At 38.9% G+C, this 13,162-nt stretch overlaps 1 protein-coding gene across 1 annotated transcript in view; it reads left to right on the forward strand.

Annotated features, from left to right (window-relative positions):
* Positions 1 to 13,162, forward strand: part of LOC114654212 (protein unc-13 homolog B-like) — an 837,814-nt gene that overhangs the window by 705,602 nt on the left and 119,050 nt on the right. The window contains 1 exon segment of the mRNA XM_051929449.1: positions 2,043 to 2,195. Within this exon segment, the coding sequence (XP_051785409.1) occupies positions 2,043 to 2,195 (153 nt within the window).

A 13,162-nucleotide genomic window follows, 5' to 3' on the forward strand; every position in this document is an offset into this window, starting at 1 on the left:
CAATGTCTTCTCTACAAACACTAGGCCTGAACAAGCACTGCAGCTGATAACACCCTACACCATAATGCTTAGCCTGGGCCCCATGTGTCACAGGCTTGTGCATCATGGACATAGCCACTCACCAGGTCCACGTAGGACATGTATCCTACCATCATTTATTTCTAGGCAAAATGTGCTTTCATAAGTAAAGACAACAGACTGTTGTTCCTCCCTTTGATCCCAATTAAGACAAGTGAGTAGCAGTTGTACCAGGGATAAACGTGACTACAGTCTTTCTTCAAGAACAGTATTTTATATGGGCCGAATGGACACTTCTGATACTACAGAGGCTCTGATGTGTGCCACTGTAGGCATTTGTCAGCTACAGCCCCATTTCTAATGCATTGGTCTTGATATGTATGTGTACATCTGGGATGTGTAGATCCATGTCTCCAGCTGTAGGTACCCTTCTCTTCCCATCATGTATAAACAATATACTGCAGACACCTTCCATACAGTTGATTCCATTTTGACTATACAACCCTTTTCAGAATCTATTAATTGCACAAACAGTGTATGATAACATCTGCATGAAAAGCAATTTACAAATTGTTGTAGAGGAGCTATTTTCTAGTTTAGTCCTGGGGGCCACACTGGAGCTGAACTTTTTGTCCCAACCTATTTCTTCTTTTAATTAACTCTCCATTAAAGCTGTCATTTCCAAGTTTATACAGCATATGTTATTTTATTGAGAAATTATAAAGAGGTTGAACATTTTCTGAACAGAGGCACCTGCTAATAATTCTACCATCACACCCTAACTACCAACTCAGGTATTCCAGGTCTGTCCACTGGGAGCACTATCTGTCTAAGCCAGTTCACCATCAGCTGGTGATTTGTTAACATTTCATCGTTTCTCTTGCCTGGGTGTCCAGTGTATGTAGCCTCAAATCCAGTAACTTGATCACATTTCTTTATTGACCTTTTGCCCAACACGCTTTGGTACCAAGTATAATTATGAGCAACCTTGTGTTCAATGAATTGTGTTTGTTATTGAAAATCCATGACTAGCAATATACTCCAGTAATAATTAAAATCAGGCCAGCAGTTCTTCCAGATCACACCTCACAGTTATCTCTGTTGGTCTTCAGTTTTGCATTGAAGCCACCCATTATCATTATAGAGTCAGTAGACCATGACCTTTTCACCATCAAATCCACTCTAAATAGTTGTTTAGTATATACATAGAAATAATAGTCAAAGTTTTCTTCTCTGGAACTCTTCCACATGAATAAACGCCAAAGGAAATTGTGAGTGTTGTCATTTGTGCTGGTGCCTCTCCAGCGGGTTAACTCCAGAGCAGGAGAGATAACACCCTTAAAAAAGATATTTAGCTCCAAAGCCAATGTTGTTATTAGGGGAGAATTTTATTATATATAGTGAGCATTTTCAGCCTCCCCTTCAGATTCTTTCCCACAAGAAAAGTTGCATTCCACATCCCAAGAACCATTTTCAGATTTTTGGGTCCATCCCACTTTTTACAAGTCACTCAAATGGCCTATTTTTACCCTTTGTACCCTTGTACCCACAACATTTTCACATAGCTTTTTGGGGGCGTGAATTCATCCTGACCTCATAGGTCACCCCACCACCAGAACCTTGCTGCCAAACACCAATACTAGGTCTGGTTCCAAAAAGTGTATTCCAAAATCCCTGATTTAACTATGACATGCATTGAGGGTATGTTCTGGAATATTATTTGTCTAGGCACTACCCTTAGGAAAATTTTCCATAACAAGAACACTTGTAGCCACACAGCATAGCTGTATGAATCATTAAGGCACACAGAGAATGTAAAGTTAGAATAAAGCAATGAATGTAAAGTTCAGATCTACATAAATAATGGATTGGCATCAAGTATATATGGAAATGGTTTATATGACTATTTTTCTCCTTAAATGGTGAATGGATAATTGTTTTTTCCTCTTCATTGGCCGAATTTGCTGCTTAATTTAATGTGAATCCCCACTGTCCATCTTCACTGATCTCATCACTTTTTCCAGCTTCCAGAATCAGATTGAGGACTGTGTAAAACAAATGAGTGACATTCTAAGCCAGGTCAAAGGAACCAGCAATGTACCAGCCAATGCTCGCAATTCAGTGGCAGCAGACGCTGATAATGTACTGCGGCCTTTGATGGATTTCTTGGATGCAAAGTAAGTGACATACTGACTGTCCTGCACTGACCTGCAGAATGCTTCTGTGCACATTTGTTAAAATATATATGAAAAATAGCTAACAAGATCTTTTCTATACTTGGCAGGAATGACACTGAACTGATAGCAAATGTTTTCCAGTCTTTGTAGATGTTTAAAATTTTAAAGATACCAAATAATTAAATGTGGTGTATACCAGTATGTGCTGCCAGAGAAAAATTCAAAATTTTTATTTAACTAAAAATAAATCTTGAAGAGTAAAGGTAAACCTTTCTCTAAAGTTACTGGCAACAGAAATAAAAAACAAAAACATTTCTCAAATTATTTATCAAAAAAGTCATGAATGCCACTTTGTTTTAAAGTATATGTACTTTAGATGCTACTGAGGAGAGTAAAATAAAGTCCTTATGTAGCATCTTTGTAATCTCTTGCTGCTTTAACATCATGTTTGGAAATATTAGTGATACAAGCTTTTTCATTGAAAATTTTCACTTGAACACCCTTCTGGAAGTAGATCAGGTGTTACTCAGATTAGGAAATTTGGGCATGATGTAAACCTCTCATCTCATTTTACTATTTAACTATATGAAATAAACTAAAACAGATATAGCTGTAATAGCATGCTCTGCCGTCTGTACAAAGTAGGTTATGATATTGGACAGGTGTATGGAGCTTACAGGTGCAAGTATAAATTGAATGAGAAAATAGATAAATAATTTGTACACTTACATACAGTACATGCTTCTATGTATATATGTAACTGAATGTTTAAATGCTTGTTGTTTATATAATTGTATGCTTATGCAACTACTTATTGAATTTAAGCAGAAAATACTTCCTTAAGCAGAATATTTTGAGTAAACACTGTCTTTATTGGGAATTAGTTTTCCTTGCTTTTCTGTGTGAATACATTTTACTTTAACTTTTCCTCTCGAGTTTGGTCTAGACCAAGTAACATATGCTTGGCCATGTGTAAAAACTGATTTATTGTGGGCTGTTTATCTAGTACTTAATATCTACAGTAAATGAAGAATCATCATCTTTTAGAAAACATTTTAGTGGAGTTTAAGGAACATTATTATCTGTGTAAAGGTGTGTTGAATTGATTCTTGTGGCTAACCTTTAATTGGAAGATTAAAGTTAAATGAGAATTGCTCATTTATTTTACCTAAAAATGAAAGGCTATGTACAGTACAATGTGCCAATGCATTAATACATTTATTAAATAAATAAATACATTGCAGTAAATTCATGACATTTCATTTTATTAATGACAGTTAATGAAGCAGTTTTCTTATTAAGAGAAGGTTTTGGACATGTGAAAATGGATGGTGTAGAGTGGGACACAGAGACGAGAGAAAGTATTATGCTACTGCTGTTAATATGAAAAAATGTAATAAATAGATTGTGATTACCTGGAAAGTAATAAAAGAGAAGATGATGAGTCTTTCTTGTTATGGCTGAAAGCTTTAAAGGTGGACTGTGTTTTAAGTGCAAGAGGAGCAAAAGTGATGGGTAGAAGTCTCTTTCTGAAAACAATTTCAACTTCTTCTTACAGAGCTTAGTTAATAGCTAAGTAATAGCTGCACTCATCAAGAAAAAAATATATGGGGAAAGTCTCATATACAGTAATCCCTCCTCCATCGCGGGGGTTGCGTTCCAGAGCCACCCGCGAAATAAGAAAATCCGCGAAGTAGAAACCATATGTTTATATGGTTATTTTTATATTGTCATGCTTGGGTCACAGATTTGCGCAGAAACACAGGAGGTTGTAGTGAGACAGGAACGTTATTCAAACACTGCAAACAAACATTTGTCTCTTTTTCAAAAGTTTAAACAGTGCTCCATGACAAGACAGAGATGACAGTTCCATCTCACAATTAAAAGAATACAAACATATCTTCCTCTTCAAAGGAGTGCGCGTCAGGAGCAGAGACTGTCAGAAAGAGAGAGGAAAGCAAACAAATCAATAGGGCTGTTTGGCTTTTAAGTATGCGAAGCACCGCGGCACAAAGCTGTTGAAGGCGGCAGCTCACACCCCCTCCGTCAGGAGCAGAGAGAGATAGAGAGAGACAGAGAAAAACAAACAATCAAAAATCAATACGTGCCTTTCGAGCTTTTAAGTATGCGATGCAGCATGTCGCTTCACGAAGCAGCTGCACAGAAGGTAGCAACGTGAAGATAATCTTTCAGCATTTTTAGACGAGCGTCCGTATCGTCTAGGTGTGCGAACAGCTCCCCTGCTTACACCCCCTCCTTCAGGATCAGAGAAAGTCAGCGCAATAGAGAGAGAGAGAAAAGTAAGTTGGGTAGCTTCTCAGCCATCTGCCAATAGCGTCCCTTGTATGAAATCAACTGGGCAAACCAACTGAGGAAGCATGTACCAGAAATTAAAAGACTCATTGTCCGCAGAAATCCGCGAACCAGCAAAAAATCTGCGATATATATTTAAATATGCTTACATATAAAATCCGCGATAGAGTGAAGCCGCGAAAGGCGAAGCGCGATATAGCGAGGGATTACTGTATCTTCAAACACTACAGTCATGAAGCCCAAATGAAAATACAGAACATTTCTTTATTTGCCTAGAGTTATGCACAAATCCTTCAGTCCTTGAAGTGGGCAAATAAAAATTCAGATGCTTTTATATTATCTTCTACTTAAATCGCCTTATCTAATACAACATGTCATCTGACTCTTAACAATAAAATCCCTTAAGCCAACTTAAAAATTTATAATCCCAGGCCACCTTAAATTCCTTCGCACCTTTCATTAGTGTCTTTTGTTTTGCAAATGTGTCGATCAGCACAAGCAGCAAGCAGCCTGCTATCCCACCCCTCCCCCAACTGATGGAGCTAAAGTCAGTCTCAAACTTCTCCCAGCTCAAGTCTCTTTATCGTGGTGTGAGGTGCCTGGAGTTGTATAGTGTATATAATATATCGTTATTTGGAATACATACATTTAATGTGTGTTCTGTGTCTACAAAGATTTGTGTAAGTGTAGGATGACACAGCTGGGGAAGGCATATGAGTAGGTTAATGGAGGGTCATTTAAACTAAGGGGTGGGGGATAGGTCACAGGGAGTTTGGGACAGACCAGGTTTAGAACTGTACATAAAGAAACTAACAATAGTGTAAAAATAAAAATGTAATGTAAATGCATAGTAATGTAAATTCTAATCCAACAATTAAATGCAAAAATAAAATGAATAACAAATTAAAAACAGCTTGCCTTAATGATAGAAGTAGTTGGAGTTGGAGTTGTATGTAGCTGAGCATAATTCTGATATTACAGCAATAACAGAAAACTGACTAAATAAAATAGATGGGGATGAGTATAAATAGAGTGATACACATTTTAGGGAGGATAGACAGAACAGAAAAAGAGGTGGGGTTTGTACTTTATTTCAAATAAAATTTTGGACAATGATCCCTACCTTAGTAAGAACATCTGGCTTTGTCTGGAAAGCATTAAGGAAAAAAGCCTTATTTTAGGAATGTGTTATAGATTGCCTATTGCATACAGTAATTTCAATGCACTTCTTTTTAGTAACTTTAAAAAGGCAAGTTTATAGGGGGATATTATACTCATGGGGAACTTTATCCGAATATTAACTAGGATAACCTTGCAAATAGCAGAGTACAAGAGAGTTTTTAGAAGTAATCAGTGATTATTTTTTAACACAGTATGTTATATCATAAATTGTGGGTTAGGGGAGGTGGTGCTGGGGGCTATATAGATCTAGTAATAGGGTAAGGTAGAATTGAGGATATAGAGGTGATTGAACCTCTAGGATCAAGTGACCATAATATAATAAGAGTTCTCAGTGTTTTGGGAGAGTGCGGATTTAAAGACTAACATAAGTTTAACTGTGGTAGGTCAAATTTTGAGCAGATGCAGCAAAGTCTAAGGAGGATAGACTGGGATAAGCTTTTAAATGTGGAGACAGTTACAGAGCAGTGGAACAAGTTTAAAAATGATTTACATATAATTCATGACAGGTACATACCTAAATTTAGAATTGGTAGGAAATTAAAAAAAACTCTACAGTGGGTTAATAGAGAGATGAAAAAGAAGCTGCAAAGTAATAAAACAGTTGTGTAAGATTAACAACTCCATTGTGAATCGTAGGGTGTGTGAGAACATGAGCGCAACCATTAGGCTATTAGACAGGCTAAAAGGTAGTTAGAGAGGAATATAGCAGATAAGATGAAAGGTGGCCCAAAGAGATTCTTTCAGTATTTTAATAATAAAAGAACAGTCAAGGGGGATGTGAAATGTATCAGGAATAGTAAGGGGAATTAAAAAATACAGACAGTGAAATAGCAGATTCTCTGAACTTGCATTTTTCTAAGGTCTTCACATGTGAGGAAGTAGGTAACCTCCCAGTAGGGACTACTAAGTGCTGCTTAGATTAAATAGGCTGAAATCAAACAAATCACAAGGACCAGATAATATTTATCATTGAATTCTTAAGAAGTTTAGCAAGTACTTATATAAACCATCCATCCATCCATCCATTTTCCAACCCGCTGAATCCGAACACAGGGTCACGGGGGTCTGCTGGAGCCAATCCCAGCCAACACAGGGCACAAGGCAGGAACCAATCCCAGGCAGGGTGCCAACCCACCGCAGCTTATATAAACCATTGACAAATATTTTTAGGAACTCGCATTGGAAAAATTCGGAAGGACTAAAAAATGGCAAATATTATCCCATTATATAAAATAGGTGATCGGGCAGATCCAAGCAACTATAGGCCAGTAAGCTTAACGCGCATCACAGGAAAATTAATGGAAGGAATTATTAAGAGAAATATTGAGCAAAAAATGACAAGATCAGGAGTTTCATTGAACAGTCAGTATGGGTTCAGAAGAGAGAGGTCATGTTTTAACAACATGCTGGAATCCATATTACTAAACGAGAATGGTAAACCGGATATGGACGCAGGGACCTGCCCGTGGACGCAGGCGCCACACAAAGCCCCCCTCCAACTAACAGAAATCGCAGGAGACATGGTGCGCAAGCGCCACACAATGCCCCCTCCACTAACAGAAATAAGAAATGAGGCAACGTGCCCATAGCACACAAAAAAAAAAAAGGAGTCAGACGCAGGCGCCACACAAAGCCCATAGCACACAAAAAAGAGGAGTCAGACCCACGCCCCAGAGTGAAACGGGACAGACTACGGAGTACACACACTAACATAAATAAGAAATGAGGCAACGCGCCCATAGCACACAAAAAAGAGGAGTCAGACCCACGCCCCCGAGTGAAACGGGACAGACTACGGAGTCCACAAAGGGTCATCCATCAAGCCCGAGGTTACCGCTCAAAAACGAAAGTGCAACCGCAAGCAAACACCCGACATCATACAGAAACCCCACAAATACGGACAAAACAACATATTTGAATCACATTATCCCCGCCCCACAATGAAACGGGACATACTACGGAGTTCACAAAGGTTCACAAATCAAGCCCGAGATGGTATGGAAAAAGAGGAGTCACCCCCCCGCACCAGAGTAAAACGGGACGGACTACGGAGTCCACAAAGGGTCACACATCAACCCGAGATATTACGGAAAGCGAATTGTGGTACGGAAAACGGCAGATACTACGATAGGAGCATTCGCCTACAATGCGCATCTGAAATCAACGTACACACTACACAGCATAATCCACGCACTTCTAAAAAACCACACGCGGACACCCGACGTCATACATAAACAGCAAGAAACCGGACTACACTACATATTGGAATCACATTACAGTGATGCAATATTAACAGGACAACCACAGATAACACAGGCGCAACACCTGATGGGTAATAATAAGAAGAAACGAACGCTCCGTATTAAATATACGTCATCTGAACACGTACAAACTATACAGCATAGGTGAATCTCATTACAGTGATGCACTATTAACCGTACAACCACAGAAAACACTCCCTATTAACAGTAAGTGCGATCATCCTTATTACTTACCCATATTACTAACGATAAAGAACAGACAAGTCATGAATTCACGATCACGGGTGCAAAGCGATACAGCTCGAGTAACGGGACCACAAAGACGAGCCCGCATGAAAAAAAGCAATAAACGTAGGCGCCTACAACGCGCTTCTGAAACCGCGGAAGAAAAACTGTCTTGGCTCCAAAAACGAAAAGCTCGACTAACACAGGTACAGAAACGAGCCCAAATGGACAGATACAATGAACGTAGACGCATGCAGCGCGCATCTCAAACTGCGGAAGCGAAGCAGACACGGGTTCAAAAGGAAAGAACTCGACAAACACCTGCTAAACAATTCCGCCAATTGGCTGACAACGTGTTCTATAATGAGTCCACTATTAATGAAAATTCATTGGAATTAATGAATGTCATTTGCAATCATTGTCATTCACTTAACTTCCCTGAAGAAACAACTGGCAATACAACTAATGAGTTTACACGTTGTTGTCAAAAGGGTCAAGTTAGACTGCCTCCTTTACATGAATATCCTTAATATCTACAGAAGCTTCTAACTAATGATGTACCTGAAAGTAAAAACTTTATGAACTGCATTAGGTCCTACAATGGTTCATTTGCTTTTGCATCTACTGGAGTAAATACCAGGCCACCAGCTGGCAATGGCCCATACTGCTTTCGCGTATGTGGACAAATATTACATCGCATTGGAACAGTGCACCCTGAAACAAATCACGAACGCAAATTTGCAGAAATATACATCTTAGATCCAGATGACGCAATCTATCAACGAGTGAACCTTCCTGAAAACAAACAATGCACGGAGCTTATAATGAGAAACGTCAATAAGGTCATAAACAATCACCCATTAGCTAAGTCTATAAAAATGCTACATGAGGTTGAAAGAGAGGCCAATACAAAAGCAACCTACGGCTGCCCGGCGGGCACGGGTTCAAAACGCCGGGGGTAGGCGAGTGAAGCGAGAAGGGGGCGGAGCCCCCTTGTTCTATGAGAAAGCAACATAAAGATATGATCAAAGTGGAGCATATTATATTATTTATCTTGACTTTCAGAAAGCATTTCATAAAGTGCCACATGAGGGAAACTGAAAGAAGTGGAGTTCAGGGTGATGTTTGTAGATGAGTGCAAAATTGACTCAGACACAGGAAGCAGAGGCTTATGGTGCAAGCAACCCTAACAGAATTGGCTGATGTAAAAAGTGGTGTTCCACAGGGGTCACTGCTAGGGATACTGCTTTTTTTAATTTATGTCAATGATTTTGATCAGAATATAACTAACAAACAGGTTAAGTTTGCAGAAAATACCAAGCTAGGAGGATTGCCAGATAATCTTTCATCCATTGAATCATTACAGAGGGACAGCATACAGGCTTCAAATTTAATATTGTATGTAATATATGTAATATTACAGCTATGTGCACGCCGGCTGCTGAAATTTTTATAGTAACTGTGCGGGACAGGAGACACCACCTTTCGCAGACGCGTTAACGTCATCGCGTGGCAGCAGAGCAGCTAGAGCAGTTTAATTGGTCAGCACGAGGATGCCGAATACAAAAGGGAATTACAGCCTCTAGAGGGTGTCTTCTGGCTAGACCATGCTAACATAAAGGTACTTGGTAGAACCTCCGCCTTGAATTTACCAAGCACTATGGCTTGTGCCTTGATTATTGTAAATATTCTTTTTTCTTGTGTATATAAATTGATAAATATCTCTGGCTTAACTTTGGTGGAAGTATTTATTGGGTTGTGGTTATTGGTGCACTGTTTATTTTTGTATATACACTTTTTTCTCTTTTTCTGTATTTTGAATATTTTTGTTTTTGGTGAATCCTGTACTATACACTGGCTTCCAGACTTGGAGCACTGTGGAGGAAGACAGCTTCATATTGTTTTTTGTGTATACAGTATATGGTTTTCACTAGTTTGTGTGCATTATTCTTTTTCATTTCGGACTTTCAGTCAGCACTATCAATACTGTATATAGTCATTATTTTTGGGCTCCATTTAATTACTGTTTTTGTGTGTCCTTTGCGGTATTGGACTGTGTATTGATATGTAAATTCCGCAGGACATTATTTTTGTTTTTCTTTAAGTGCACCTTTCAATAAACCCAACCCTTTTTGTGTCCGTGTCTCCCTGTCTTACACCATCATCCTGGTCACGCTCGGTCCCACATACTAGACACCTAGAGTGTAGGCTGCCGCCCCAATTCCCACTGCACGGGGTGTTACAAGCAGTAGCACTACCCATTGTGCATTCGATTAGTGCTGTGCATTTTGATTCACTGTACTGATTTGATTCTTTTGAACTGCCCAATTAAGAAAATCTATGCATTTGATTCATTAGATTGATTTGTCAATAATAAAAATCAAAGCCTTTCTTCAGTCTCCCTTCCCACTTGAATGAATTGCAAATTTATTAGTATTTATTTTGTTATAAAATAAATTTTATATTTGTTAAATTATATATTAAACTTGATAGTAATTCATACCATAATAATACTACCAGGCCAAAAAATAGTCACAACCTGGAATTAACTAAGCAAATAATTAAGAGCCTTCTTTTGGATAAGTGATTAATTAAGTTACTGCAGTGATTAATATGTTTCAGCTGACAACAAGTTATTCAACCCTAATTGAAGCTTTTCATTTCTTAAACCACTATGTCGTAAGACATATCCTTTGTTCGTGAAAAAGATGTTACGCTTTTTCGAAAGGTACAAATTAATCACCTGCATCAAGCAAAGAAAACAATTAAGGATATTGCTGAAACTACTAAAATTGGGTTAAGAACTGTCCAACGCATTATTAAAACCTGGAAGTATAGTGGTGAACAGTAGTATTAAGGGAGGGTGTTTCTGTCAAAATGTCAATCAAAGATGATTGCTGACTTAATGGCCCCGCCCATTTCCTCTAATTGGTGGATTTAAATTTTGTGCCCGCCCCCTCTCCTGTGATTGGTTAATTCTAACCTGCCCCCTCCCAGACCACGCCTTAATCCCACCCCATCCACCTGATTGGTCAGGGTTTGTGTCAAGAGCATTTTGATGGGTGTTGATCACGCCCAGACCCCACCTTTATCCCACCCCACCCTCCTGATTGGTTTAGAGTTTGTGTCAAGCACAGTTTGATGAGTGTTGATCCCACCTTAATCCCACCCCCTCCTCCTGATTGGTCAGGGTTTGTGTCAAGAGTAGTTTGATGGATGCTGCCTCTGCATTGCCCCCACCAGTCTGTCAACACCTGTTTGTTGGCTGGCACCCCCCTCCCTGCCCCTTGTCCTGAGGCCCTTTATATCAAAAGAATGACCTTGCCATGAACCCAAAGCCCGATCAACATGTACAGACATGTTCCTGATCATACCCAGCCAGCCAGGGCTCCATTATAGCCACTCCTGCATATCATCTCAACGGTGCTGGAGTATGCCCCTGCATCTATTGTTTTAATATTATCATGAGATTAAAAATGTCTGTCTATCTAACCTTTGCTTTATAATTTGTAAAAAAGGAAAGATTTTTCTATCTAAACCGCTTTTAATTGCTCTCTGTAAACCGCAGTTCGAACGAAAAAGCTTTCCCCATGTCACAGAAAGCCATTTCAGAGAAGGGCAAGCTGACAGCCGCTGCGTGCCTTTTTGTGTGAGATGGGGGAAGGTGTTTCACCGCAGGACCTGACAGCTTCTAATCAGCAGGAATGGGGCTACTATCTCTACACACTGAGCTATGAACATGCAGGCCCTCCTTCGCTGAGAAAACAGACACATGTTTTGTGGTTTTTAACTTTTGAAAGTAATGGATTTTAGGTATTGCGTATAAAGCATGAGATAACTAGTTCGATATAAGCCTTTTAAAAATCACAAAGAAGTAAATAGTATACAGCAATTCCCTTTTAAATCATGTTTGAGATGTATAAAAAATCTTTCTATCTAAAACAAACCATGTTCTATCAAATACACCACATTTTAAATAATCAAGTACATTTATGTATGTATTTTCAGCTGAGCTAAGGATCCACATTGCGGAAGCATTTCGCTTAACTTTCTAAAGGTGAGAGCTGTACCCAGACACAAAGTGAACAGGCATGCTTGAATAACAATAACAATGACATACTTAAGTCCAATGCCTTAACCACTCGGCCATTCTGGGGGTAGAAAAAGCTGTTTTAAGCACTCTTTGCCACTCTGTGAAAACTGAGATCATTCAGCTCTTTCAAAAGCAGGTGGAGACTCTTCCGACGGGAGGCCAGAAGGGTTGACCCCCATGGCACCCAGCTGTGGGACCTGCTCAAACATTTTGTTGATGCGCGTACTTGGGGCAGCTAACAAAAAAAACAGGCTCACACATACAGGTCTTTAACATAAGTTCATATCTTCCTGTTATAAATGTAAAGCAGTCTTAAAACAGGTCAAAGGGGCACACATTTGCTAAAAGAAATCACTATCCTTATAAAGTCTGCTTTCAAAAAATCCTGCTCTTTTCACTACTGTATATAAATAAGCATTCAGACCAGTCCATTATACAGCTGGCCATTAATACTGAAAGATGACTCCGAATCTTGTCGAAAGACAAAACGGTGCGTCTTCAATATCTTATTAGAACAATGTTTTCTATGTATTTATTTTTATGGAAAGGACTACATGAAATATAATTATTGTTAATGCAGTCTGTTCTCCCAAGAGTCACGGCAGTCAAGATCATGGTACGGCATATTATTGATTATTATACGAGTCAAACAAGTGTTTTAAAAAACGTATTGCTGAATCCTTATATTTTATCCTTAGGTCAATATTTCCAAGTTGATTCTCCGATCTATTACTCAGAAACCGGTAACTCCCGTTTTAAAAAATTATATCTGTTTAAAACGAGAGGGGCTGGGGATTTCAAATCCAAAATGATTATAGGTTATTGTTAATTATTATACTCAGTACCGTCTCTCTGTGTGTAGGAGAGTATAATATAAGTTGTAGCATTTTATA

The sequence above is a fragment of the Erpetoichthys calabaricus genome, chromosome 7 (genome assembly GCF_900747795.2).
Source record: "Erpetoichthys calabaricus chromosome 7, fErpCal1.3, whole genome shotgun sequence".
In the NCBI taxonomy this organism is placed as follows: domain Eukaryota; kingdom Metazoa; phylum Chordata; class Cladistia; order Polypteriformes; family Polypteridae; genus Erpetoichthys; species Erpetoichthys calabaricus.